Below are 25,574 nucleotides of genomic sequence, written 5' to 3' on the forward strand. Positions count from 1 at the left end.
ATTTCATGGCGGCCAGAACAAAGCTGGTAAATTGTTGGCCAACTATTTAAAAGTCAAGTCTGAACGTAAAGCTGTCGGCCCAATTTTTAATGATTCTATCAATAGACTAGTTACCTCCGATGAAGACATTGCTGAAGTCTTTCACAATTATTACCAAACCCTGTATACTGATGATACCCACCCCTCCGATACAAACTTAACGACATTTTTTGATGGTCTCCCCCCGCCTCCTTCCCTCCCCGATGAGTTTTCCCACTTGGAACGTGAAATTACTCTCCAAGAAATTACCATGGCCATTCGTTCTCTTAAAAAATCAAAAGCCCCTGGTCCCGATGGTCTGCCTGTTGAATTTTACTCCTCCTTCCATTCCTTTTTTGCTCCTAAACTCCTTCAATTATTTAATTCTTTTATTTTGGAGGCTAAAGCCTCTGGGTCCTTTTTGGATGCTCTCATTGTAATTATCCCCAAACCTGATAAAGATCACTCCCAATGTAAAAATTTTCGCCCCATATCCTTAATCAATTATGATTGTAAAATTTTTGCTAAAATCCTTGCCTCTCGCCTTGACTCCATTATCCCTCGCTTAATTAACACTGACCAGGTGGGTTTTGTTAAGGGAAGACTCGCTGCTGATAATGCTCGTCTTTTTTCCAATGTCCTTGCCCACAGCAAAAATGTCCCCACCCCGTTGGCAGCCCTTTCGCTAGATGCTGAAAAAGCCTTTGACCGTATTAATTGGCAATATATGTTCCGTACCCTCCATTGGTTTGGTTTTGGCCCAAATTTTATATCCCTCGTTAAACTCCTTTATGCATCACCCCGTGCCAGTATTTTTGTTAACAACCAATTTTCTAGATTCTTTTCTTTGTCCAGAGGCACAAGACAAGGATGTCCCCTTTCCCCTTTATTATTTATTTTATGTCTTGAACCTTTTCTACAGCGAATTCGTTCCAACCCTGATATTACTGGTATAAAATTTTCCTCTGTGGATGTTAAATTGTCAGCGTATGCTGACGATGTCCTCATTTACATGGCTAATCCCGAATCTTCCCTTCCACCCTTTTTGCGTGAAGTTCAGTTGTATTCCTCCATATCAGGTTATAAGCTTAACTTGTCTAAAACGGAAGTTCTACCCCTTAACTCGTTATGCTTCCAATACATGTTTAGTGATACTGATTTTGCTTGGTGCCCATCAAAAATAAAGTACCTTGGTATATGGTTTTCTTCCTCTCTGAAAGATACCCTTAAATTAACCTTTGATTCGTTAATCAGTAAAATTCAATCCCTTCTGCAAATTTGGTACCCCTTGTTTCTATCCTGGTGGGGTAGACTGGACACCATCAAAATGATGATTACCCCTCATGTGTTATACACTGTATCTATGCTACCTTTCAAAATTTCCAAATCCTATTTTTTACGTATTAATTCTGTATGTACAACATTTTTGTGGAACAGCAAACGTCCCCGTATTGGTTTATCCAAATTGATCCGTCCCAAAAATGAAGGTGGTGTGCGCTTTCCTGATTTTGGCTCATACCATTCTGCCTTTTTGATCAAACAATCCTTCTCCTTGGCATACAACTTCCTGGATACTCCTGTCCCTAAGTGGGTTCTTCTGGAACGCTCTCTTTTCAAAGATTTCTCATTTCAGCATATTACTTTTATGTCAAATTGTACCTTTATATCCAAATACCCCATTTTGAAGTATTCCCAAACTGTGTTGCAACATGTTTTCTCCTCCAATCTCACCCCTCTGCAATGTTTTTTATCCTCTATAGTTTGGTATAACAAATTCCTTAGATATAAAGGTAAATCGTTCTATTTTAAACACTGGAAAGAAAAGGATATAATGTTTGTACATCAATTTTTTCTTGATTCCTCCATTATTTCTTTTCCAGTATTACAAAACATGTTTAATCTACCTCCCTCATCTCTCTCTGAATATTTTATTATAACATCTGCTATTCAATCTCACTTATCCTCTCTATCTTTTTCTTCCGATTCTTTTTCTTCCTTTACTCCAGTCACCCCACTTTACCCTCTTTTTTCTACTCAACTTCCTAAAGCTGCTCTTGTATATTCACTTTTAATGTCCAATTCTTCTGTTCGCTCTAAATCCAAAATAGAGACTGCCTGGGAGACTGACCTTGAGGTCTCTCTGGACATTGCAATGTGGGATCGTGTATGGTCCAGGATTTTTAAAGTCTCTGTTGCTGCACGCATTACTCAATCCTTACTTTTTTTATATCATAGAGTTGTTATTACCCCAGTTTCTATTCATAAATTTTCCCCAACCTCTTCTCCCTTATGTTGGTCCTGCTCTACACTTACCGGTACTCTTAAACACCAATTGTACGAATGTTCATCTGTTTTATCATTCTGGACTGATGTTTGGACCATATGTATGAAAATACTATCTCTTACCTCCCAATTGTCCTTTTTACGTATCTTTCTAGGTTCTTTATCTGAGGATATTAATATTGTTACATCTTCTTCTGCTAAACTGTTAGATCTATTTATTGCTCTTGCATTTAAAGTTATCCTATCGTGTTGGAAAGACAATTCAAAACTCTCGGTCCACACATGGTGGAATTATATTTGTGATGAACACAGAATTTCTATTGCCTCCTCCACCTCTATTTCTATGAAAATTAAATCTGATCTATTATGGCTTCCCTTTACATCCTATCTCTCCTCTAATCCTTCTCCCTTACCGCGTGCTCCTTACCCCTTGTGATCCCTCTGATTACCTACCCTTTCTCCTCTTTCTCTCCTCTACTCTTCCTTCTCTTCTGCTTTCTTCTTTCTCTCTCTTTCCTTCTTTCTTTTCTCTATTTCTTCTACCCTTCTTTCCCTTATAGAAATTCCTATGGATTAATGTCTTTTATTAATATATTCATATGTACTTTTTCTAATTTTTCATGACGTGTTTTTTGTATTGCTCTTCAATGCTTAATAAAAATTTCTTAAACATAAAAAAAACCTATAATGCAAGTCGTCATGAAGGTATGCAAGGGACGGAAGGACTCATGTCCCTAAATATAGTTACAAAACAATTACCAGGTGCATTTAACATAGTATATTAAACCTTTACTGAACACTTTCCATTACATAACACACCGATAGGTGCCCTAATTTCTATAAAAGTTAGATTACTGAAAGTTATGTTATGGCTATTCGCTTCTTAGCTGGATATAGGCTTTTCTCTATCCTCCCACGTCTGTTCAACACCTTGACACCCTCGGGTATAAGTGCGCTTTATAAATATCATTCTATCCTATCCTTATGTGATAATAGCAAACACTTTAATTTATTATGAATAATCGAAACGTGTACATATCATGCCTCAGTTAGCTTCATGGACTCCAAAATATAGAGCATACAGTCCTGGTAACGTGTAAAGTTTTCTCAGAGTTAAGATAATTGTAGCGCACAGTAGCGCTCGTTCCACACCCTAGACTAATAACTAACTATAAACTGTGCAGGGATTAGGTTTGGAGGGTCCTTAGGGAGCTGTAAAAATACAAACATGTATGAATATAAGACTAGAGATAATAAAATATAGGTCACACTAGGAAGCCTCGATGTAGTTCACCGCCTTTGAAGAAGTCAATACTTAAGCTGACGTTAAAAATCACTCACCTTTTTTCTAAAAGCCTTCACAATGTCATCAATTGTATAATCGTCCATACTTAATTCAGCTGTTGAAGATGGAGGGCGCCACATTTGCTGTTTCTGTAATTCTTGTTGTGTTGCCTCCCAATTCAGCACTGTTAAGAAAAAAGTGTACTTTTTAGCAACACATCAATTTATCAGTATCATCTTGTTATTGCCAACAACGCAACCATTTCTAAAATTATGCAGACATTCATCAATAGCATCTATTAAAGTCACAGATGCCAGTTTGTGAGCCTTATTACCAAACACCTAACTCATAGTATTCAATCAAATCAGAGTGATAAGTATACATCAGCAAATCACTCCCCTTATAAATCTCCATCAATGTTCATACATCTTCTCATTAAAGTGCATCTAAGTCAGGAACACTATTTTACTTTGCATTATCACATGTGCTACCTAATATTTTCTATTACTACTTCGAGTGGAACCCTTCGTAGGATCTGAGAAGGGGGTTTAAGAGTTTTGTGAAGTAGCAGAGAACTTTATCAGAGAAATCAGCTCTCTCTGCGTGATTCTAGTTCACTGCAATGACCTTCTTTGCGACCTTGGAGCTACCCTGCAGACTCCGGTTTCCTTATGTTTACTGGCAAGGGGAGCGCAGCCTAGTGGTGACCTTCTGCTAGTGTTGGTGGGCTGGCCATTGGCTGTGTAGGGGTAGTAAGGATTAATCCTTTTTTGGCTCCAGTAAACCCGCTGTCATTAATTTGCAGCTGGTTTCCAGCTTATTCATCTCTCTTCTGATAATGTTTAACAAAAGAAAATGTCTATGCTATGGCCCTGATTACGTGTGGGCCGATAGATTCTGATATGTTTATAATCTTCTGTTACCCCACATATTAGAATTTTGAGTATTTCAGTTATTATTATACACCCCACAAGTTTCCTAAGGTAAATGTTACCAGTGGGCCAATTCCGGGGCTCTAATATTCAGACCCTATGTTGGTATAGGAAACCTGATTAAGGATGTATATATACCCCATGCTAAAATCCACAAACATGCTAAACAGTATAACTGTCCAGGTCAATTATTTCCTCTGCATGCCCTCCTTCTTCCAATATTTTACAATCAGAAAGCAAGTGGTAAAAGTATAGCAGACACCTGTTAGTGCTGTGCATCTGAGGATCCTGGGGTAGCAGTTACTTTAGACCCAGTGCATTCTTTCTAGAGGATAATTTAGATGCATTATTGCATGATTATGATCTTGATATTTAGTTGCTAGTTGTTTTAGCATGACACATCAATTTATTTGGATCTAAAATTTTGTTTTTGCTCTTCATCCTCTTAGATTGCTCTATTACGCTTGAAAGAGTAGATTATCAAGAACAAAAAATGTGTAATACACATAGGAAAATAGAAACAACATGAAATTATAATGCATATCCGACGTCTTGATAGGTTTTGTTACTTCACTTAGGGACATCAGATCTCTTTTAAAAAATAATGATAACCACTCATTGCAGATTTTTGGAGAGCTGCAATACTACAAATAATAGTTGTTACATTTACCAACCTTAAAGGTACTCAATTTAATCAATGTATCATCCTCAAGAGATTGAAGAGCTGAGTCAGCCCTATCAAGGTATATTCCTGTAACTTTCAGGTTACACATGATCTCCGTCCAAGTGGGTGCTTGACTAATTGAGCTAGCCTTCCAGCTTTTGTGGAAAAGCAAAGCAAAAACTCTTCCTTCCAAAGAGGATCTAGGCAGCTAAGAGTGCTATTAAACCTCAGTGAGGAAACAGCAAATGTCACAAGACTCTCCCAGTTGTATGTCTGGAAGTATATGTGGACCTCAATTTCTGAGACACATTTGGAAATAATCTGCCACAGAAGAATACTAAACCTTGTCCTGTCACTTCGGGATTTTTGTCATCATACAAACTGCGTAATATAACATTGCATGTCTATGAATTACTTAGCATGACATGACAAGCCATGACAGAACACTCGTCCAGTCTCACTTTGTAAGAATTTAACAATCTCAGTAAACATAGTAGTGTGGGTGTCTCTTCTGCCAGAGAATTTCACTAAGCCAGCCTTTAATCTGGAAATCATTGTACATTCTGAAACACATTAATTTAATTCTTCTCTAATGTACCAATGACTTAAGCAAAAATAAAACAGCACAAATATGCAATCGCGGTCGACATGACTTGCACGTGGGAGGTCATGAGGTCACGCGGGTTCGCGGCAGGATGCGGGGGCTTAATTAACATTTTTAAAAACTTACCTTATCAGGTCTCGCGCCGCCTCAGCTCTTGGCTGGGTCCTGTGTTTTCCCAACAGGAAGCAGCCACAGGGAGCCTCCTTCCCCTCCTCTAACCCAATCGCCAACACTGCAATGGCAGTGTGGAGATTGGTAAGGATGGCAAACAGCCGGGGGCCTATGGAGAGGCCATTTTCTCTATGTAGGCTGCATGCAGCCTACATAGAGAAAAGGCAGAGTGTGCATGACTGGTTTGGTCGGCCCCATAGGGTCGACCAAACAGTCAGGGCCCACAGCATTGGCCAAGCCACTCCTCCCCGACCTTCCGCCCCCAACCAGGCATACCCTTCTACTTTCTCGCTGTGCGAGAATCAAAAAAATAAAATGGTATTTAAAATACTATTTTATGTTTCTGCTTCTTGCACTGCATGAAATCAGAGGGGCGACGTCCCTCAGCCGTAATAGAGGAGCCGCCTCTGCAAGTACGACATACTTTTAATGGAGTTCTACATTGAAGGTAATTGGTTCATATCTTAATAAAGTAAATGCTACTAACTAATTTGCCTTTGAATACCAACCTTGCTCAACTGTCTCTTGTATGGGTCTCTTGTTCATATCAACATTAACACCAAGATTTTTAAGAAGGTACTTGTAATCCATTGTATTTTTATTGCCAACACAATAACGATTCCAAAGTCTGCAAAAAGAAAATGTATTTTCAGTGCCTTGTGGAGATCATATACTAAACAATATATGTTACACAATACAATTCAAATATTAATTCTCCAGTATTGCATCTTTCACAGATTCACATGCTTGAATCTTCCACATCATCATGGTGGGAGTCCAAGGGTAACAGAAATATAAGCAGTGTTAACCCCTTCGATGCTGGTGACGGAACCATTCCGTTATCAGTCACGGTTGAGCTGTGCTGATGACGGAATGGTTCCGTCACGACCACACCCAGTTAAGGAATGTGCAGCATCGGGGAGGAATCAAGGCAGCAGGCAAGGTGTTAAAGCATTAGCTTCAAAACCCCATAGAAAACAATATACATTGGTAGCCAATTCACATTGTTTTAAAGCATCCGAACTTCAACCAATCAGAGCAGAGACCCTGAAGCACAACCCTTCCAGGGCCAACATACCTCAGAGTTCTTACTGCTCGTCTGCTCAGTCCCAGTGTTTCAGATCTCAACGTTTGACCTGACAGCTATCCAGTTGATCCTAAATTTCCAGGCAGCTATTGTGGTACAGTTTGGTGGTGTGATTTCATATTTTTCACCATGTCTGAGGGTTCCAAAAAGAGACTTTTAAGACCTTGTAAGTCCTATGGGAAATCAAGGTTCTTCTCTGAGGAACCCCACAAGAAATATATGTACTGTCTTTACCCTCGGTGTAAACTTAAGGAGTGCAAGTACTGCTATACTTTTTCAGCTAAGTCCCTCAATGATTGTGGGAGTGGTGTGGCTCACTGGTTAGAGGCGGCAGACCCGGATGCAGAGGATGGCCTGGGACCAGGGTTCAATTCCCGACGCGGCAGGGTCGTGAACCAGGGTCAGCAGACTTGATTATTCTCGCCTCGGTGCCTACTCTAAAAAGGGATCACACTCGGCAACTCTGGGCATTAGCTTGCCTCATCTCCACAACGGCCCCCCACAAACGCCGGGGATGCCTGGTTTCACCTTGGAGATACCCAGGAGGGAACATCTCACAGGGAAAGCCAGGACGGGTTCCCCAGCGGTCTATAGCGCCAGGACGCCTCCGGGTAGCAGTGCGCTTTACAAGACACACACATTTACAATGGTCGTGAAGCCAGGCTACTTCTTTGGCTCAAGAAAAGAAGCCACAGTCTGAATCAGAGTCTGAGGACAGGGGAAATTCCTCCTCAAAAAAGCAAAGAAATTACGGCACCTCTTCATCTGACAGGGCCTTTAAAAGGGCTAAATCATTTTTATCAGATTTTTTCAAGCAGTTAATAGTCTTTCACACTATCTCAGCTATTTTAATACCGTAGAATTGGAGAGAAGTAATTTTCAAATGTTTTCAAATGTAACAACAAAACAACCAAATATGATGCACAACTACCTTGTTTCACTTTTTTAATGCAAAAGTAGAAAAATAGTACAAAATCACTTTTCTGGTCTGAATCAGAGTCTGAGGACAGGAGAAATTCCTCCTCAAAAAAGCAAATAAATTAGGGCACCTCTTCATCTGACAGAGACTTTAAAAGGGTTAAATCCCACTGTAGGAAGACCAAAATGGCAAAACAAATAAACAGTGTCACAATTAGAAGATCAACAACAGTAAGGCAGGTTTTTCAGCGTTGGGGTTCTCCAAGCCTGGATCTTTTCACCGCTCGTTGCAACAAGAAGTGCAGCTTGTACATCAGCAGGTACCCTCAGCCGGGTTCTTGGGGAAACGCATTACACTTCACATTGACTGGGATGTTCACGTATGGGTTCCCTCCATTTGCACTCCTTCCCAAAGTCAGACACAAGAAGAAGGGGGAACCCAGCTGTCTCATACTAGCTCCAGCGTGGCCCAGGTAGTATTGGTACACTGAGATTCTTCACTTATCAGAGTGCCCGCATAACCCGTTACAACCAGCAGTAGATCTCCTGACGTTGAACGAGGAGCAAATTGTACATCAAGTTCAAGTTCAAGTTCAGAAATTTGTATAGCGCACTACTCACCCAGAGGGTCTCAAGGCGCTTGGGGGAGGGGGGTGTACTTTACTTATCGAATATCCAAGTTTTAAGTTGCTTTCTGAAGGAGAGGTGCTTCTGTACAAGGCGGAGGTGGGTGGGGAGAGAATTCCAGATTTTGGCCGCTAAGTAGGAGAAGGTTCTTTCCCCCATGGTGGATCTATGGATGCGCGGAATTGCGGCGAGGGCTTGATTGGATGATCGTAGTTGGCGGGTGGGGGTGTAGGACAGTCGCGTGTTGAGGCATTCGGGTCCTCGGTCGTAGAGGGCTTTGTGTGCGTGGGTGAGGAGACGGAACGTTATTCTCTTGTTGACGGGGAGCCAGTGGAGGTCTTTCAGGTGACCGGAAATGTGAGCTTGACGGGGGATGTCCAGTATGAGTCTAGCTGAGGTGTTTTGGATGCGTTGGAGTTTTTTCTGTAGTTTGACTGTGGTTCCGGCGTAAAGGGTGTTTCCGTAATCCAGTCGGCTTGTGACCAGTGCATGGGTGACCGTCTTTCTTGTTTCGGCGGGGATCCAGCGGAAGATTTTCTTGAGCATGCGTAGGATGTTGAAGCATGAGGATGAGACGGCGTTGACTTGTTTGGTCATCGAGAGGGAGGAGTCCAGGATGAATCCCAGGTTACGTGCGTGGTCCGTAGGTATGGGTGCGGTTCCCAGGGCCGTGGCCACCATGAGTCGTCCCAGGCGGAGGGGGATGATCCTAAGATGAGGACTTCCGTTTTGTCCGAGTTCAGTTTTAGACGGCTGCTCTTCATCCACTCGGCTACTTCTTTCATTCCTTCGTGTAAGTTGGTTTTGGCGGTGTTTGGGTCTTTGGCGAGGGAGAGGATCAGCTGGGTGTCGTCTGTGTAGGAGATGATGTTGAGGTTGTGTTGGCGTGCGATGGATGCGAGGGGACTCATGTATTTGTTGAAGAGGGTGGGACTGAGTGATGATCCTTGTGGAACGCCGCAGATGACTTCGGTGGCCTCTGATCTAAAAGGGGGGAGGCAGACTCTCTGGGTTCTTCTGGCGAGGAACGAGATGATCCAGTCCAATGCTTTTCCTTGTATTCCGACGTTGCTGAGGCGTTGTATGAGGGTGCTATGACAGCCTGTGTCGAAAGCTGCGGAGAGGTCAAGTAGGATGAGGGCAGCTGTTTCTCCATTGTCCAGTAGAGTTCGGATGTCGTCTGTTGCTGCGATGAGGGCGGTTTCGGTGCTGTGTTTGGCTCGGAAGCCGGACTGTGGGGGGTCGAGGGATTTGTTGGCTTCGAGGAAGGCGGCGAACTGACTGTTGAAAGCTTTCTCAATAACTTTGGCAGGGAATGGGAGGAGCGATATGGGGCGGTAGTTCTTAAGTTCAGTGGGGTCTGCTGTGGGTTTCTTCAGAAGGGCACTGAGTTCGGCATGTTTCCAGCTTTCCGGGAAGGTAGCGGAGTTGAGGGAGCAGTTGATGACGTCTCGGAGATGGGGTGCGATGATGGAGTCTGCTTTGTTGAAAATGTGGTGGGGACATGGGTCGGTTGGCGATCCTGAGTGGATGGAGTTCATCAGGCGGATGGTGTCTTCAGTGGTGATTGGGTTCCAGGCGCAAAGGTTGTTAGAGGGGGGTGTTGGTTCGGAGGTGGGTGGAGTGGACTGGTCCCCGGACTGGTTTTCAAAGCTGTTATGTATGTTGGCGATTTTGTTGTACAAGAAAGAGGCTAGGGAGTCGCAGAGGTCTTGGGAGGGAGTGATGTCGTTGGTGCCGGCGGTGGGGTTGGTAAATTCTTTGACATCCACAAGTTTGCTCTCTCAATGTGTCAGCTTGAGTTTGGGGTTTAAAGTCTTTCTGAGATTGGCAAATCGATCCTCTAAAATGTTCGTGCTGCATCCACAAACAAATGTGCAAAGTGGAAGAGATTTTGCTCATGGTTTGCTTCTCACTCTCTCCATCCTCTCTTGAGTTCGCCAGAGCAGATTCTCACTCATCTGCTTAAGCTAGCGAAATCAGGTCTCACTCATCCATTTATTAAAGTTCATCTAGCGGCCATCTACAGATTCAAGAGCCATTCTGGGCAACTGTAATTATGGTCCAATAGACTGGCTAAAGAATTTCTTTGGGTCTACCCTCTGATAAAGCCTCCTCCTGTAGTTAGGCAGCTTAACACAGTCTTATCCCAGCTCATTAGATCGCCATTCGAACAAATCCACAAGGCTGAGCTGAAATTTCTCTCTTGGAAAGTAGCTTTTCTTTTAGCTCTCACTTCTGCAAGAAGGATAAGTGAAATTCAAGCCTTCACAATTCAAGAGCCATATTTACAATTTAGTGACAATAGGGCCATCCTCTGAACTAACCCTAAAATCATCAAGAAAGGTGCCAACATCTTTCCACCCGAATGAGCCCATCATGTTACCAACATTCTTCAGTGAACCAATTACTTACCTCTGTTTTGACCAGTATAACACTTGTGCTCAAAATCGGAGGTATGGTGGCCCTACAGGGGATGAGTGCTTCAGGGTCTGTACTCTGATTAGTTGAAATTTGGATGCTTTAGAACTATGTGAATTTTGCTACCAATGTCTATTGTTTTCCCATCATGATGATGGGGAAGATTCAAGCATGTGAATCTATGAAAGATAGCAATACTGGAGAACGACAGTGTACAGATAAGTAACTTGTTTTATCTCTCAAGAGGAGACATTACTAATTTAATTATTTGAATTTTATAACAGAGTCTTAAGTAATTGAAAAACCACAGACCCTCAACATTAATCTCTGTATGACAGAAATTATAGTGGCAAATGCTAGTAACAGCACATTACATACACTATTTTCTAGTGTCTTGACTTTCTTTGGCAAGAGGGTTCACTTTATAAATCTAGACTAATATTTCACAAAACTGTGTACAGTAGAAGGCTTTCAGCAATTATGAGACAGTGTAAATGTTCTAAGATGACAATGACACATATTGTAAATCGGGTGTCAGACGTTGAGACTGAGCAAGTTTCGGGTGTGCTATGCTACAGGAAATATTAATGTAAGGATACGTTATTCCCACGTGGGATTTTAACATTCTTGACTGGTATATATTCGAATACCAGATTAACAGAATCAATAAAGACTATAATACGAGCTTTTGTGTGCTTAAAGGATGCCATAGTGTTACAAAGCGTGCCTACCAAAGTAATAACAAGCCAATACAAATAAAGGTTGGAAACCATAAGTAGGGAAATCCAACGGCAGGCTTAAAGAGCAACAAAATAAAAGCACAAAATGTGAAATCAAACCTTGTCAAATATGTGCAAACGAATTATTTCATGAGTATTTCCTCACAGAAGAAGACATTTGCTGTGCCTCAGAACAAATGTGGATATATTTTATTTTTACTTTGCGCTTAGCCATTTTTAAGTTCTTTAGCTAACAAACCTGTGGACAAGTGGGGCAGAACATTTAGCCAAAATACTAACAATTTCTTTCAATCCGATCTATTTCCATGAACATCTTATTCCATGAGTGACTTGTGTACAGTACTCAGCGAAAAGAATGTGAATTAATAGAAGTGGATTCCTCAATTTAGCAAGGCATCACTTCCTTAGGGCATAATTTACTATCATTTACTTAAATAACTGTATGGCAGCCCTATGTATGCATAAATATTACATCCATTGGCATTAAACAGTGAATTGGTATTGTGTGTAAAGTATACAACACAAGTCATTGCAATGGAGCAATGTTATCCTTTCCTGAATGAAAAAACTATACTACAGGACCGTTCGCTGGTGCAAATACGTTTGATTGTGTACCAAGGGATAGAGCACAAAATCATTTTTATCAGAGTATATCAAGCAGTTAATAGTCTTTCACACTATTTCAGCTATTTTAATACCGTAGAATTGGAGAGAAGTCATTTTCAAATGTTTTCAAATGTAACAACAAAAAAATTAATATGATGCAAAACTACCTTGTTTCACTTTTTTAATGCAAAAGTAGAAAAATAGTACAAAATCTCTTTTCTTCATTTTCTGCTTATCTGCTTATTTTCTGAAAAATGGGACAGTTGTCCAAGCAAATAATGTTAGTGGTGGAAGTAATGGCATTTTTAACACTCCTTTTTTTGGACAACTTAATTTTTTATTTTTGTGGTTTAAAAACATTGTTGGGGAGGGAAAGGGGGTGAGTAGTACACATGAACACACGTAATTGCCACTGAATGACCATCTGTCTTTCTAGGGAAGCGTTGGTGGGCTAAATACTGATGTACAGCAGTGATAAAGCAGGTGATACAGTTGACTGTTACGAAGGCCACAATCCCCAATTTTCGTCCTCAGTGGCCAACACCATCCGAGCTGTTGTTGCTATCCTTATAGGACATGTCGCACATTCCAGAGCGAAGGAGAGTCTGAGACATAGTCGTTGTGATACCCCCCCCCCCTTCCCCTGCAATCCCTTTTAACATAAGTCATGAATGGGCGGCTTGTCTAACCAAACGTATTCATTCTGTCATGGACAGTGGGCGACAGTTTTTCCATGTCATAGATAGACCACACCTGTCCACTATATGGTAAGCGTTTGAGAGCTCTGCCACTTCCACATTTGGGCTATGCTAAGGCGGGCCACCAATAGAAAGTGAGTAATCAGTGTTCCCAATGGGGTAGTCATGGGGTAAGTGCCTTGGCCGCTTGAGTATCACAATAGAATCATTAAAGGGTCCTGTGGGAGTGTAATGTTCGTGATGGGGCATATGAGCTGAAGCATGTCTCCCTAGAAAGCTTGCATGTGGGGACATGACTACCAAGTGTGAAGTAGTGTGCCTCCATCTCTGCAACCCATCCAGCATGTATACGGAATACTGAACATTTTGTGCAAACGTGTGGGTGTGAGTGTGAGGTACCATGTCGTTAGTAATTTATAGGCATTCTGATTGAGGTGGATGCATATAGAGGATCTTGATACTATCTGCCATATCGACTGCCACACATCTTTGGGTATTTATGTCTCTAGGTCTTTCTCCCATCGGGTGATATAAGTGTCTCCTACCGGGGTATAATTATATAGTAAATCTATAGAGACAAGAGATCCCTTTGTGGCGAACATTGTTTATGAAAAGGGATTCTAAGTGGGATGCTTCCCTGCTCAATTCATCTCATAGACTTCCAATGTAGGGCTTGCATCAATCTGTTAATGTCCCTCTGGGCCCCACCTGAATCGTTGAATTAAGTCTTCCTTAGTTTGAGGTTCTCGTTTGATAAAGAACTCCCTTAGAAAAGAGGAATTTCCTCTGACCAGTATCGAAAGCCTGGATCTGTGACTCCAGGGGGAACATCTGGATTGTTGGCTAGCAGGGTGACAGAGAAAGGGTAGGAGAAGAATGCTTTTTACAAAGCAGTGGCCACGATCTGAGTAGTATTGCCGTTGTGCGGAGAAGGGTCTGGGATAGTCGAGGTCGAATCCAGTAGCCATAACAGGTCTTTAAGAGGGATGGGAGAAACGGCCTGTTCAAATTCCATCCATGGTTTATGGTCAGGATTGTAGTTCTAATCAAGGACTGAGCATAGCTGTGTCACCCAAGTATAGGCTGTTAAGTCTTTGAAGTTCAATCCACATTCGGCCATGGGTCGAGAAAGTGTAGGGAATATGACTTCTGCCATATGAAATTGAGCATCTTTTTCCAGATATGTGATAATGCTTATCTGGGTATTATGATAGAAAGAGTCTGAAAGGTATAGAGCAAAAAAGGCATAAAATTCATTCAGACTCATCAGCCTGCCTAACCTGTAAATCCCCAGCTACCCCAACCGATATATGTCTTTGAAAATAGCAATAAGAAAGGGGGGAATGTTGCTGTTGTATAAAGATTGTGTGTGGTTTGGGAGGACTAAGCCTAGGTATTTAAGGGCAGTCAATTCTATGAGAAGCCATTATATTGGAGAGGTGCTTGCATCCCTTTAAACAGATCCACTATCCCCATACCTTGTGATTTGGAATAGTTGATTTTGAAACCAGAAGCTTATGCGAAGCAGTCGAGCTCCACTTGGAGGGCTGGCAGTGTTTGATCGGTATTAGTCACAAAGCATAGGACATCGCCAGGTAATAAAGCCACTTTATGTTCCCTGCTTCCCACCCTTAGGCCGTGGATGTAGGGGTTACAAGCAATGTTAGCCACAATGGGCTCCATTGAAAGTGGGAAATAAGACGGGAAAGGGGACACCCCTGGCGTATTCCCCTGGTTATGGGTATGTCTGCTATGTACTCCCCATTAATTTGGAGCTTAGATGTTGGAAGGTGGCTTAGATGAATGTCTGCATTTTTGGGTCCATACAGCCCTTGGTAAAAAGTTTCAATAGGTAGTGCCAATCTACTTTATTAAAGGTTTTCTTCGCAAAGAGGAGTGGAGAGCCATTTGTCCGTTCTGCCTTTTTGTGGTTTCCATTAGAGTGACTATTAGTCGAGTGTTATTGTTGGCTTAGAGATTTTTTGACGAAGCCGGATTGTCAAGGTAAAACTAGAAGAGGTCATATGTGATGTAGTTGTTGGACTAATACAGATGTGAATATTTTTGCATTGCAAACAAAAAGCGCTATCGGTCTAAAAGATGTGTGGTTTGTGGGATCCTAACCTGGTTTAGGAAGAAGTGTAATGTGGGAGTTACCTGCCCAGTTGACAAGAAATGATTAAAAACGTAAGCTGGGGGTGGCCAGAAGGGAAGAAAATGATTTTAAAAAAGTGGCCATAGAGCGGTCTGGGGCTGGGAACTTGCGCGCAGGGAGGTGTTTATTCGAATAGAGTAACTCTGTCGTAGAAATATCTTCGTCTAAAGAGTGCAGGTCAAATTTCAGGTCTGAAGGAGAGTAGTCCCTATCTTAGTCGTCTTGGAAGTTGGAGTCAAGCCCCTGACTATGAATCAGCTATGAGTGATAACTATAGAAAATGGACTTACTCTCCTCTATGTGGGTTGCTGTTTGGCCATCATCAATTTTGAGAATGTAAATGTAAATGTATAGGCATTTATATAGCGCACTACTTACCCGTAGGGTCCCAAGGCGATTCGACCGCTGCGAAACCCTTCCTGGCTTCCCTGAGAGATGGTCCCTTAATGGGTATCTCCAGGGTGAGACCAGGCATCCCCGGCGGTCTGGTGGGGCCGTTAGTGAAGATGAGGCAAGCTAATGCCCAGAGTTGCCGAGTGTGATCGCTGATCAGAGTGGGCACAGAGGCGAGAGAATTATCGAGTCCGCTGACCCTGGTCCAGAAACCTGCCGCGCCGGGAATCGAACCCTGGTCCCGGGCCGTCCTCTGCTCTCGGGTCTGCCGCCTCTAACCAGTGAGCCACACTACTTCACCTTCGCCTTTATGTCATGTGGTTCGCCATCGCAGCCTACCGAAGTTTATAGGCTAATAGCATGTCCACCTTATTACCTTTTACATAATACTTTTGGCCAACATACAAGAGCATCATTCATCAGACAGAGCTCTGCTAAAGTCCTGTATGAGGAATGGTATGTCCTTACGGAACTCTGAGAGTAACATATTGTCTGCTTTGGTTGCTGGCACCTGAAAGTCCAGCACTTTGGTCAGCTTTGCTGTGGGAGGTTGGGGACCTTTGCCATGAAGCTGGAGCAAGATCAATTTCTGCAGAAGGTCCCATATGGTAGAGGTTTTGGTGTCTTTCGATTTAGAGGTCTCCATGGCTGGGAGACCGATGGAGTGCCCCACCATACCCTTCTATTACCAGGGTGCTCAGCGACAGAGGACCTGGTATAATACCTTATTGATGGCATTGTCCCCGGGCTTAAGGAAAATGTATGGCAACCGAACAATCTGGCTCACAGTGGGTGCCCTCCATGCCCCTGACCTGTGTCAATCACTGGGCCTGTGTCAGGCAACAGCAGAGCAGGTCTGGTGCTACAGTCGGGCTCCTTCCAATAGGCCAACGTTTGCCATCTTGAAAGTACCTCTAAGCGGTTGAAGACCCAAGGGATAAGAAAGGCCCACTTTGAAAGATCCTGGTGTCGCAAAGCTCCCACGTAGTTCTGCAGGGGTTCCGAGGGTCACCTGAGCTTGAAGTCATCATGTGCTGCTGGCTTTAGTCATGATGGGGTAGAGTTACAGGGCCCAACACGCAGAGCTTAGGGAATACACGTCTTGTCTGGTCTCCTCACTGGCCACACCCCCCAACTTTCCTTTCTAAACTGAGCATCAGAATGGGAATGATGCCCACAGGAGGCTTCAGGCACAGTCCTAAAAGCTGCTTTACATCCCTCATATGCATGTGGCAGTAGGAAGTCACTGACGCCGCCTTGCCTCTGCTTGACTGTACATCATTACTATATGGGGGTGACAAACTAGCTTGGAACAAATAGGTGACCTACTAAACTCACCATTTTGCAGTATTAGCTTTTGTTAAATATTTACCTGCATACCTACCATGATAAATGTCATAAGTGTACGTAGGGCAATGGGGAAACATTCTATATCTGAACAAATGTTTAGATTGTGTGATTTCAAAGAGAGAATACATCTCTCATCTGTAAATGTATACATTCAAGGAATGGTACCAAAAACATTTCCTGGTGAAATTCAGAAAGGTCTTTCTGAATAAAAAAATGGTTCATTATCGTTATGATTTGTAGAGTCTCAAAACACTCCTACCCCACAGGCATAGATATCCATAGATGCATGGTATTTATTAAGATTGCCTGGACATAGAGCGGAACATGTTCTTCAGGGGACTATAGGAAAGAAATTCCAACTGTAGTTTAGAGAGAGTAATAGCACGGCAGATCCATGTCATATAAAGCTTGTAGAGAACTCTGTGTATGTGTATGTAGCATATACGAGAGACAGAGATAAACTCTGATTGTATCCCAGTGACTAGTATGCAAAGCTAAATTATGTGGTGGCAGATCTGCCTTGCGGATCTGGATGGAGGCGATCACTACTAATGATCTTTGTCTGACTATGTTAACTTTTAACTTATTTTAAACATATGTTTGATCAACCTGATGCCAAAGCACCTGCATAGCAGGCTTTGTGTGGTCTGCTTAAAGGTTTAATTAATGCTTTGACTTATCGAATTTTTTTCAAGCAACTAACTGCAGAAATGATGTGGGCTGAGAGAACTCAGCTGATAATCCTTTAAATATGTCTTTGTATCTTTGTAAAAAGTATTAAGGATGATTTGAATGTGTGGCTTGTTCTAAATCTCCCGTTGATTTGATTGATCTGCTTCTGACGACTAATAATTATATGAGAAGAGGATGAAAAAGACAAAGGACAGAGTCAAGTGATGCATTCTTACTCAGCGTTGATTAGTCAATCTGGACCAACTATTGCTATGGGCTTCCCTCTTATAACTAAAACAGCAAACCCAAGTAAGAAATACCATTCAGCCTGTATCCAATGCCGTTATAACAGTGTGAACTAACAAGGTATTTCGTCTTGGCCTGTAATCCCTGCCAAGTTTCCTCACTTTAATGATGTTCAGAGCTATTGTATTACTGCAGATGGTTCTGGGTGTTATTTACAACTCTTTTGGATTCAGCAACTTACTGAAGGTATATTGAACAAGCTTCCATGAAACATGAATCTTATGACACTGTTAACTATGGTGTTGCTGTATATTTTGTGCAGTTTGGGATCAAATCTGAAGGTGTGAAAAGTCTTCAAGAACTATTAACAAGAGAATAGTGAACAGTATGTCTTCTGGGTTGGTCAAGAATCAAACTAAGCACCAGTATGCAATTTAGGAACTCATTTGAAACAGTCTCCTTGAATCCTATTGCTACTCTGAATTACCCGTTACTTCCCAGTGTACCTAGACTTGTGCAGCATATTTCACACATTGAGTTCGTTGGTATAATTTCTACCTTCGGTCATGAGAATTCTGTTCCATAGGCTGAGGGAGAATATGTGTCTGGAATACTTTTATGATGTAAAATGGTTTAGTCTGTGGATAAATCTAGACTCATCACTCATTTCTCTTCAAATCCACTGATGTCGCCCTTTACAGAATGCTTTTATGTGAAAGAAACCAGATAGCTCACCAAACTTGTGCATGTGATTGTGCCATATTAGTACCAGGTGCTGTTCCGTTTGAAAGTGAACAAAGACCCCCTCTGTTCACAAACGTGCCCAACAAAGAGAAATGTTCCCCTTTTACTAACAGTCAACAAAGGGACATATTCACAAGCAGGTGCCAACAGCCCACAGCACCAGTTTTCCTGCGATAGCAGCAGCAAAAACATCACCACAGAGGACCCCCGCAACTATCGCTAATGAGATGCAGAGTAGGCATTCCCGTGCCAAAAGCCGTGACAACACCACACCTCAACATTCACCACGACCACACAGAACGGCGATAAGAACACAAAACACTCAATAAGGTGTGTTAACAGCAGGAAATTTACACCTGCTCTGACCTGGTTTAAAGTCAGACGGCAGCCTGCACCACAATAGGGAGCCCAGCCCAGAGCCACGCCTGAAGACAAATAGAAGCCATGGAGCTACTGATCATGAATCTTGGACACCCAAGAGGGCCACAACATCCACCCAGCACCCCCCACCCCGACCACCACAGAGGCAGCATGGACAAAGACAGCGCCCCCCCCAGGAAACGCACCTGCCTCACAGGCACAACATCTGACAATGTCACTGTCCACTACAGGCTGAAAGGGACAATCATCTAACGCATCCTTGCTGTCCTCGCCCAACAGGCCAACGGTACCAACACAGCGGACAACCAACATCCCACCCCACACCAAGTTGCTGGCTGTGCTGCACCCGTTGGCCCCTGGCACACCCCAACCAACACCCGCCAGAGTCAGCGGAGTCTCACAGCCAGCCACATCCAAGTCTCCACACCTGTCCTGGACATCACCATCACCATGGCACCCCAGGCCCCGTACGGCCAACACAATGCACAGGAACCGATGGAGACAAAGCAAGGACCATACACCATAGCCGGATGCATGCACGTGTTGGGGCAATCCACTGCACACATGTCCCACCTGTGCCCCCTGGTGACAAAGCACACAATCAGCGCAACAGGAAGCACACGTCACACATCAATGTGCAGGCAACATCAGTACACCGTTGGACCTACACCAATGTTGCCTCCAAATACACAGCCAGTATGCATGTTCCCTTCCCCCTCCGACAGTCCATCAGCAACCAGCCTTCCCAGGATGGGACCAAGGGAAATGCACAGCCCCTTGGCAAGTTCTCAATTAACACCCCACTCACCTCAACTCCACAAACGTGATCCACAACTCTGCCAATGCACACGTCACAAGTTCACAACCAACCTGCCCACCCACCACACACAATAGAACAACTCACAATGGTAACCTGGGAAAGCTGTGAACATGACCAATCAACGGCATGGCACCTCAGCCACACAATAGACAAATGTGGGGAGAGCAGGCAACCAGGCATGTGTGAAGGATGCAGTAGAACCATGATTGGGAAAGTACACAATGCCAAGAGTGGCGGCAAAGTGTTGGACAGACCTCAGTATGCAGAACACACCCATATCCACGGCTACATACACCTCTGGTGTATGGAGTGTAGTGGACAGTGGACGCAACCATGTCACCCCAGCCAGTGGGGGTCCTTGCGGACATGTTGCCTGTTACGCCCCCCATAAGTGTGAGCAGAGTGGGATGGTCCAGGGTACGCCAGGCCAGAGTAGGGGTGTGAATAAGAAGCTCGGAGCCCTGGGAGTGGTCGTTTTCCGAAAGCCCACATCTCTGTCAGGGCAGCGCCTCCCACCCCACCAGGTGGCCGATGCCGTCATCATTAGCGGAGTTGCCTGAGATTCTATGCACCTGCCATACCCCGGCCCGCTGGCCACGGAACCGTCAGGCCCGAGCCTACGCCTCCAGGCCACACTGATCTGCTTCCGACATCGGTGTGTGTCATGGAAAATCCACCTCGTGCCTGTGCAAGCTCCAAGCCGGAGGGCAGCGAACCGGCTAACCTTTCAGACCACTGCTCTCCCCCTGATGCTGGCCCACATTACTCCTTCCTCATTGACATATCCTACCGGCGTCCTCTGCGGCCCAGTGGGTCCCATATGTGATACTGTGTCCTGGCCCCTGAATGGCAGTGACCCCAAATCTGTGACAGCGGCCACAGCACCAGACTTCCTTTGATCCGTGAGGCATTGATCCATATGCTCATCTTGTGCCACGTGCTGCCACAAACCCTGTTCAACGCCATCCGGCGACAAGTGCTGCCACAAACCCTGTTGAACACCATCCGGCGACACGTGCTGCCACAAACCCTGTTCAACTCCATCCGGCGACACTTGGATGAGGGACCAGGACTCACATCCAGCACCTAGTTTCGATTTACGAATGGCAGAGTCCACACCAGTGGTCGCAGGGAGAGGAGTAAGAGAAAGATGCGACCCAGTCCGGATGAAAGCCGGGTCACAGTCACGGAGGTGACCGAATATGTGGGGCTATTGAACCTGAACTACGCAGCCGGTGGCACCACCAACCTATGCCGGCGACACTCGGTGAATGACCCATGGTGACCGCTGCCTCCGTCCTACACTGCGGTCCAGTAGGTCATAGAGTCCTGATTCAGGAATGGCGGAGTTCATATCAGTGTACCGGCATCATCGCAGACTGCACCCCCAGTCAGCCCCGGTGCCACTAAGTCTGTTCCCTCACATTCATGGACACTCTCAGGTTGAACTGTGGTGGCATCTGAGCCTATGGACTAGGGGGCAGTTTTCATCCTCATGTAGCTGATACGGAATTGGTGGTGGCAACGGGGCTGACGCATTCCACTCCTCCATTTGCTGCTTCCAGATAAAATCAAACCTTTTGCTGTATTGCACCGGAAGACACCTTCCACTGTCCCCCAAAACACTCTGAAACATACACCTCGGACAATGATGGTGACCCGCTCAGGTCGCATGGCCTTTCTGACTGCACTGCAAGTCACCGTCCCGTGGCTGGGTGCCTGTGCCGGCCGCAGTGCATCCGGGGCTGCTGGTCCTGTCCAGGACCCCTTCCCCGAGACATTGGCTGGCCCCTGAGTCATAGGCCTTGGTGTCATCAACGCCATTACTCTGTGTCCTTGCGCTGTACGCAGCCTCCGGGCCAAAATGCATCCCACCAGGGCTCACACACCAAAGCAAGTCAAGACCGGCCCGGACGACGCATCACTGCAGGAGGCACACGCCACCACTGCAAGGACCACCTCCAACTGCCATCTGCCAGAGTTGAAGCGGTGGTCCTGACAGACTTTGGACTTGCTCTGGCCTGTTGTGGATGCCATCATCAGCTGATATCCTGCTCAGCAATCCAGGTGGCAGTGACTCAGTGCACCGCAGGCCATTGTCCGTTGCTGATTGTGTTTTGTGCTGTGGAGCAGTTGCACAAGTATGTCACCTCAAACAGTGTGGGGGCCCTGAGATGTTGATGGGGAAGGTGATGCAGGTCTAACACACCCCACTGCATCTGCATCAGTAATATATCGAAGGGACACAATCCAAGACTTTTTCTTCACATGAGCGGGCTCATTTCCAGTGTCCAAAGCCCAGTGCACTGCAACTCATGGACACTTCTGTTTGCATGTTGGCTGTCCTCTGGACTTTCTCCGGCTCACTCCATGTTGCTCAGCAGTTGACTGTGTATTGCATGTGTTTTCTGTTTCCGTTGAACTGGTGTCCAATGTTCAAGTGGTTGCCAGGACCAGACATTCCGTGCAGAATGGCTTACACTCACCCCACACACATTCAGCACAGGCGTCACTGTACATGTGGCCCTGCCAATAAAGGGGCCAGGTGCATGCGCTCATAGCCAGTTCAACATGATATCTGCGTTTGTCCCTGTGGTCTTGTAGTATGCATGTGGGCCCTGGGCTTTACGACATTACATTGTGCTGTGTACATCAGATGCAGACATGTCACCGCAGGCAGCGGGTTGGAGCTTGGACATGTAGCTTTTTCGTCACCCACTCAATTCGTAAGGGGAGTGGCCGGGGCCGTCGTACGCACAGCCAACATGGGTGTGTGACTGCTATTTGCGCGCCCCTGGGCGTGGTTCTGTGCTGTGCGGAGCCAGTTGCGTCCTCTGTTGCAGAGTGCCAAGGAGATCTGGGGCATGATCCTCCGAGCTTGTGGGTGTGCAGTGTACTACGCCTCGTTGTGCATGTATGCCATTGTGACCATCTCCTCCGTCCACCCAGTCCCTGTTCCTGGCACTCCCTGTTGATGATGTGTCAGGTCCACTCGAGCTGTGTCTCTCCTCCCTACTTCTTGCACCATCTCCACACTGATGGCTGTGGCCTGGGTTTCCTCCAACTCCTCCTGGGGTGCTGGACTGCCACCTCCTGTTGCCGTTGCTGCCTTCCTGTTGGCAGCGGGTTGGTGCCTGATTTAGGTATCACATCATGCAGGCGCCTATTGGCCTCCTCGATTAGCCTCCTCGGCACTCCGACTGCAATCCAGGTGGCCTGCTAGTGTGTCAGTTGCTGGTAGTGTTATGTCACCTCAGTGACGCTGGTCTTATTTTCCTGCGGTCTGCACCCAGTCTTCCTCTCCCTCTTCTCCTTGGCCTTCCTCAACCCTGTTGTTCCTTGCTGGTAGTCTGTGGGGGTTGTGGGGTTTGAGTTGGCCTCTGCGCTGGGTCAGGATGCATCCATGTTGCTACGCCCTTTGGCTTGTTTCTGGTGTATTTTTTCTGTGGTTTTTATGGTGCATTGTCCCGCCAGACGCATGGGATGTGCAGGGCTGTGGCTGTGGTTGTGGCTGATTTTCGCAACTTTTTGTACTGTGTTTGGCCTCATCGCATGGTTTTTAGTGTTCGCGTATCGCATTTTAGCGGCGTGGCGTTGATTTTCACATAGACATTTGCCACGTTATCTGGTGTCTATCACATGCTACTGAATTCCTCGTTGACACAGGGTTATTTTTCTCGCAATAGGCTGCAATGTTGAAAGTTGCATTACGCTACTCTTGCAGTAGTCCCACGTTCTTGTGAATATACCCCATAGAGTTTCAGTGGTTCCATGTATTTTTGTCAATCTTGTTTAGGAATTACAAACTATGGGGGGCGTGGCTTGCGCGCCGCTTCAGTATGGCGGGTCGCGCTTGAGCTCCGAGGCGAGTTTAGCCCGGTGAGCTATTTTCTCCGTTTCCTAGCTGCCCCTAGTGGCGGAAAAGGCAGACCACAGCGGCGGAACATGCAGGGAACTGCTTGACGGAGGTTTCCTGCTATTTTGGGCACCGGCTGCTTCATTTATATTTCGACCTCCTGAGACGACCTTCTCTCCTCACGGACGGCCGCCATTTTACCGCTCTTGACACTGTCACAGTTTCTCCTCAGAAGCGCAGCTGTGGCTACATTCTTACAGTTTGAAGTGGATTTCCAGGTCGTTTCGTCTATGATGCCTGCAAGTGGTAACAGTTATTACTTTTTTTTTGTTATTTTCTTGCTGCTTGGCTGGAATTAAGCTGTCCACGCGCTGTTTCTTTCAGTGCAGTTCTCTCATGTAGGTGTAGGTCTTTTTTTTTTTTCTACGATCTCATTACAGTGCTCCCCTGCTCTATTGTAGCTATTTGATATTTTGCTACATGCCTGCCCTGCATATTAGTCCGCCGATATTAATAAAGTAGCGCCCATTGAGCTCAGTCTACTATATCTTTTTTGATACAGGCTGCGCAGCTTTCCCTCCTCTTAAGTGGTTATATACTTTCTTTTGGAGACTGTTCCTTCATGGCTGCAAATATGGGTCGCACCTTGACCAACAAAGACTCCAAAGATACTGGAACGTCGCTAAAAAGACCTAAGTCAGGGTCTCCTACACCTGAGTCTTCTCAGTCAGACACCACTTCCACATTGGACACAATTCTGGCGCGCCTCAATGAAGTGCATGATATTGCGCAGTCAACGAAAACTAACACGGATTTATTACAAGTGGAGATGTCTGCTATCAGGAGTGACTTTAAAGCCCTCTCTCTGCGTGTTTCTGCTACTGAATCACGAATCAGTGGTGCTGAAGATGGTATACAAAAACAATCCAGATCCCTCAACCACTTAGAGCGTTCAATGGCGGCTTTGCGCAGAGACCTCACTGAGCAGGAGGACCGTAATCGTAGATCTAACCTACGTATTTTTGGCCTGCCGGAAGATTCAGAGAAATCATCTTCCTCTATGATAGAGTTCCTTTCCCATTGGATTCCAGATACCTTACAAATCTCATTCACCAGAGACTTTGAGATAGAAAGAGCACACCGTGTTCCAACGTTTCGATCCAAGACGGCAACCCAGCCAAGAGCAATCATTTTTAAGCCATTGCGGCATCAACATACTGAACTGATTCTCTCTCATATGCGGAAAATTAAACAAGTCATCTGGGATGGACACCGGATCTCAATTTCTCAGGACTTTGCCAGAGACACGGTTATAAGGAGGAAAGGCTTCTTAAATCTTCGGAAACGTCTTTCTGAGATGGGTATTCCTTTTTCATTTTCTGGTCCATCGAAGTTCCGCATTACTTATAAAGGACGTTCCAGAATTTTCGATGAGCCGGCTGACCTAGCTACGTTCCTGGACAACCAACTGGAGATAGAGATGGAGATTCAGAAAGCGACCTCGCAGCCCACCGGTGCTTCGGGCACTTGAACTGTCTCCTTTCCTTTATTGATATATTTTTCCGTATGCCTGGTGCTTTGTTCTCTCTTGTTCTGCTTATCGGTTGTTCTTCTCTTTCAAGTCTGTTAATGGTATTTTTCTATTCTTCATATTCATCTCTGTTCTAGTCGTCTTTCTTGCATTTCTATTTTTACTTGTTCGTTCTTTCTATAGTTCTCCTCCTACAGGTATTTCCAAACACATTTGTTTTTCTTTTCTCTTTTCATAGTTTCTTCTCACTCTCCTTTTTTTTATTCCGGTCCCTGTTTTTTTCCTTGTTTTGCTCTCTTCTTTTATTTATCATGCCTTTTTGTTTGGGTCCCTGTCTCTCATCTTCTCTGAAGTTTCTTACCCGCATTCTCG

General features: G+C 44.7%; 1 protein-coding gene across 1 annotated transcript in view; it reads right to left on the reverse strand.

The window, feature by feature from the left end:
• The window catches only part of EFCAB6 (EF-hand calcium binding domain 6), an 846,383-nt gene that overhangs the window by 717,432 nt on the left and 103,377 nt on the right, over positions 1–25,574 (reverse strand). Inside the window, exons 7-8 of the mRNA XM_086922295.1 lie at positions 6,467–6,585; positions 3,643–3,770 (exon numbers count right to left, since the gene is read on the reverse strand). Of these exons, the coding sequence (XP_086778421.1) occupies positions 3,643–3,770; positions 6,467–6,585 (247 nt within the window). The remainder of the gene's footprint in view (positions 1–3,642; positions 3,771–6,466; positions 6,586–25,574) is intronic.

The sequence above is a fragment of the Lissotriton vulgaris genome, chromosome 1_1 (genome assembly GCF_964263255.1).
Source record: "Lissotriton vulgaris chromosome 1_1, aLisVul1.2, whole genome shotgun sequence".
Lineage (NCBI taxonomy): Eukaryota > Metazoa > Chordata > Amphibia > Caudata > Salamandridae > Lissotriton > Lissotriton vulgaris.